This window comes from Priapulus caudatus, unplaced genomic scaffold (assembly GCF_000485595.1).
Source record: "Priapulus caudatus unplaced genomic scaffold, Priapulus_caudatus-5.0.1 Scaffold192, whole genome shotgun sequence".
Taxonomy (NCBI): domain Eukaryota; kingdom Metazoa; phylum Priapulida; class Priapulimorpha; order Priapulimorphida; family Priapulidae; genus Priapulus; species Priapulus caudatus.
In genome coordinates this window covers 127,235-131,356 of record NW_014577253.1, presented here as the reverse complement: position 1 = coordinate 131,356, position 4,122 = coordinate 127,235, and the positions used below count along the sequence as shown (strand labels likewise).

The 4,122-nt window shown below is 43.4% G+C and overlaps 1 protein-coding gene across 1 annotated transcript in view; it reads right to left on the bottom strand.

The window, feature by feature from the left end:
* Positions 1-1,252, bottom strand: part of LOC106807036 (aldehyde dehydrogenase family 8 member A1-like) — a 28,433-nt gene extending 27,181 nt beyond the window's left edge. The window contains exon 1 of the mRNA XM_014809251.1: positions 961-1,252. Within this exon, the coding sequence (XP_014664737.1) occupies positions 961-1,144 (184 nt within the window). The 5' untranslated portion in view covers positions 1,145-1,252. The remainder of the gene's footprint in view (positions 1-960) is intronic.
* Between the last annotated feature and the right edge of the window lie 2,870 nt (positions 1,253-4,122).

Here is a 4,122-nt window from a genome sequence, read left to right as displayed (position 1 = left end):
CCTCGGTCATTTACCTGCAAAATAAAAATGCAAATACGCAACTTTTTCTGAGTGGCGCCACCGTCGTTGTAATCAAACTGTAGTCGTTAGTTTTAAAACATTTTTTAAAAATATTTCTAATAGTGATTGAACCATGAAACTTTTTATGTAGCGCAATTATAACCTAAATTAGCTGAAAATAACCCTATAACCTAGAGGCTACTGTTCCTTTAATTGTTTATAATAAAGTGGCTTATCACGGTATATAGGTACAGCTGTATTTACATGCTGCAGAGTGATGCAGAGCTAGGGTTCATACACCTTGGGCAAAACATTTTTACATGATTTTTCCAGAAATAAAAGTACCCACTTTTTATGACCACAGATTTTAGACAAATGCAACCTTCGTTTGCAAATCGTTGTGCATCTTATCACCCAATCAGAGATTGATTGAACAAACTCTTGCAAGAAGCAAATTTCATTGCCTCTCCCACAAGATAAATATCAGGCCCGTCCCAAGCTTTTCAAACAGGGAGTGGCGCATGACAAGAGTATTTCAAATTTTCAGTGTAATAATGTGCACAAAGTGCACATCACGAGCGCGAAGTCCCTCACGGCCGGGGTCCAGGGCCCGCGGAAGGGCCCTGGAAGCTCAGGGGGTTTTAGATGCTCTCTGGTGTAATCTGAGCCTTTTGGAGCATTTCTGCACACAATTTATGACCAATATTTCAGAAATAATTTTGGTTGAATCAAGAATCATGGAAAAAAGGGGGTGCGACCGCACCCATCGCACCCCCCCCTTCGGATGGCCATGAATATGTACCTAATTTCAAGGACTGTAGATATGATTGCTTAGATTTATGCTGACATTCCATAGTATGCAATGACAACCAATGGCAGCTGTCAGATCAAAATAAGAACTGCATGTAAGAATACAATGGCAACATAAGATCCCTTCTGAGCACAGACTACCCAACCTACCAGCCTCTTCAAACACCTTGCACAGCATCCATGCAGTTGCAGAAGTTATCTCACTGGGTTTCGCCACAACTGTGTTCCCAGCGGCAAGGGCTGGGGCAATCTTGAAAGTCAGCAGATACATGGGAAGGTTCCACGGTGTGATAATGCCTGCCACGCCACTCGCCTGACGTGTTGCATAGCTCATTGTTCCAAACTGAGGTTGCGTTCTAGAACTTTGGTCAGAAGAAAATAGGTGGTGGATCGTGATGACTCACCCTAATGTGGCAATGCTACATTACAGCTGCCATCTCAGAGGCCTACAGCACTCAATTTTGATGGAAGTGAGCTATCTCCAGTAACGGATCCAGATCAGTTTCAGTCGGTTAACAAATACTGTTTGCAAAGTCATGGTTTAGCAGCTAGTCTGGCTGAACATGGCCTCTTTCATGTAGTGAGGTCCCTTAAGCCCGGCGCAGTGCGCACGTGGCAATTTTTATCGAAAGTACTGGCCGAGAAATCGCCACGTGTGCGCTGCACGGCGATGGCGATTTTGACGCCAGAAACTTGTCGCTGGAATATCAAACACGTTTGATATTTGTTGCCAAGTCGCTGAAAAATCGCTACGTTTGCGACGGATTCAGGCAACAGTTTTTGGATTAACCAATCAAATGCATGATTTGAAGCACGTGATCAAATATGGCAGCGCCCGTGGTGTGGTTTGAACAGGTCACGTACAGTTCATACAGTGGTATGTTGCTGACAGATGGTTGCATTGTCGCTGGGTGCCACACACGTGGCGATTTTTATCGACAGTACTGTCTCGTTCTCCAGATATTAGTTAGAGTTAATACACTTTCATGCCGCCTATAGCGTAATAGCGTATGCGCGGGGGGGGGGGGTTAAACGCAGTACAGGAGGGCACGGTAGGGGGGTTCGGAGACGGGTGGTTCGAACAATTAATCATCTGTAATTCACTTCTAAGGAATATCTGCATTGAGCACCCCCTCTAATAATTATAGTACTGTCATAAGCTACAACTGTGCCAAGTTTAGGACTTTTGTCACTCCTGTAATGATTCGGCCCATATTTTGCACCAACGGACCTGACTAATGGAACTCTTTCAGAACATGGCCTCAGAAAATGCTCATGAATAGCTGGCTCATTGGCAATTAGGCATGAGCAAATAAAACGGTTCAGGTTCTATAGTCCAACCGACAGCTAGGTCATTGGTCCTACGGGGTCGTTGGTTCTACAGTTCGCTGGTCCTACGGGGTCGTTGGTCCTACAGTTCGCTGGTCCTACGGGTCGTCCTACCAGCGACCCGTAGGACCAACGACCCGTAGGACCAACGACCTGTAGGATTATAGACCTAAACCGTAGGACCAATGACCCGTAGGATTATAGACCCAAACCGTAGGACCAATGACCCATAGGACCAACGACTCATAGGATTCAAACCCGAACCGTAGGTCCAACGACCCATAGGATTATAAACCCGAACCGTAGGTCCAACGACCCGTAGGACCAACTACCCGCAGGATTATAGACCTAAACCGTAGGTCCAACGACCCGTAGGACCAACTACCCGCAGGATTATAGACCAGTCCCAATAACACGGCACAACGCACTCAGGCAACTTGGCAAAATGAGCGGAGTCGCAATCTGAGGTTCAAACGAGCGCGCTATGTGCATATTTTTAAGATTCATGCAGTAGCAGCTCTGCCAAATTTTCTTTGGACGATTGGCATGAAAAAATGACGGGTTCATTCCGGGAGGCAGTGCTCTGAAGCGAAGGCTAGTTACGTTAGCAGAATTTTCAGGGATCATATCGACTCTCTGCATCTGTAAATCAGGGAGTCCGGCAGTAAATCAGGGAGTAATTTGACTCGGCGGGACTCCCTTTTTAATTTTTGCGCCACCTGCATTGCATATGAATTAGATCCAACTTTGTTCAGATATCTAGGTAATAATAATTTGCGCACTCTGAGCATCAGTTCGCTTCTCAGGTAACGACACGAAATCACATTTCCAAATATAATAAATTCACTGAAAAGTTGGCAGAGTAACAGTTCTAGTTAACGCATGACAAAGATTGATTGAATAATATAAGCATGGCTATATGCAAATGGTTTGTTGGACAGGGTCATTGAGTTTTGGAGTAGTTGCATTCCACAATATAGTAAATGGTTACTGCTTGTCAAATTTACCGTGCGAGCCAGTGTTGGCACGCGATGCAAAATCGAAAGTTTTCACACTGATCTGTAATTCTATTGGCCTTAGCCCAATGAAAGCTGGTTTCCCGTTGATCGCATACCCACCTCCGCAAATTCCGTCCGACTTTGATTCCAAGAATGCTCTGGCAATTCTATGTCAGATATTTTGCGCGCTAAATGTGCTGGTGGGGGGAGTGCCGACCACTGCAAGCAGGATACAGAATATTGTATAATTCAATAGTCATGAACAGACAACAATAGAACAAAAGTCAGTAGTGGGCATTAAGGAACCATGAAATAACTAGCATTTTATGACCTGTAATTAGGAACGGATAAATAACCTACATTTTATTACTAGCATTAGGAAGCATTATATAGCACACCAAGCACGCCAAAACGGCAGACAAGCACAGATATTATTAGACCAAAGGGAGTTATTTGTTATGTAGCCACTTTGGCCCCACCCAGAGCCTACGGCCGGCTGTACATTTGCATGTTAATCAGCTTAATTATCTATGTGAATAAGGTTCAATGGCTAACTTTAGCCCAAAAACTCCTACCGGCCCTAGGCGCGTACAGAATCAGCTGCCAAGCAGACAATAACTACCTACATACAAGTGTCATATTCAAACATGTAAGCATTGGAATGTGCTCAATTCAATGCAATTGTGAACAAATATATTGAGGAATGGTCTAATAATTAAGAGGATATAATAATAATAATAAGTATAGTTATATAGAGTATATATATATAATAACAGGGGTTAATAATGACAAATTTGTCATTATTAACCCCTGATTCATAATTATACACTCCTAATATCTTCAAGTCGGTGTCTAAATTGCAACAGTATAATGGCTCTAGCTCCTTTCTTCGCGTGAAGACGATATGTTAGATCAGATCCTATAAACATATAGGACCTTGGCAACTACGAGGTGAAAGTTATATGACAGTTTTATTATGGCAATT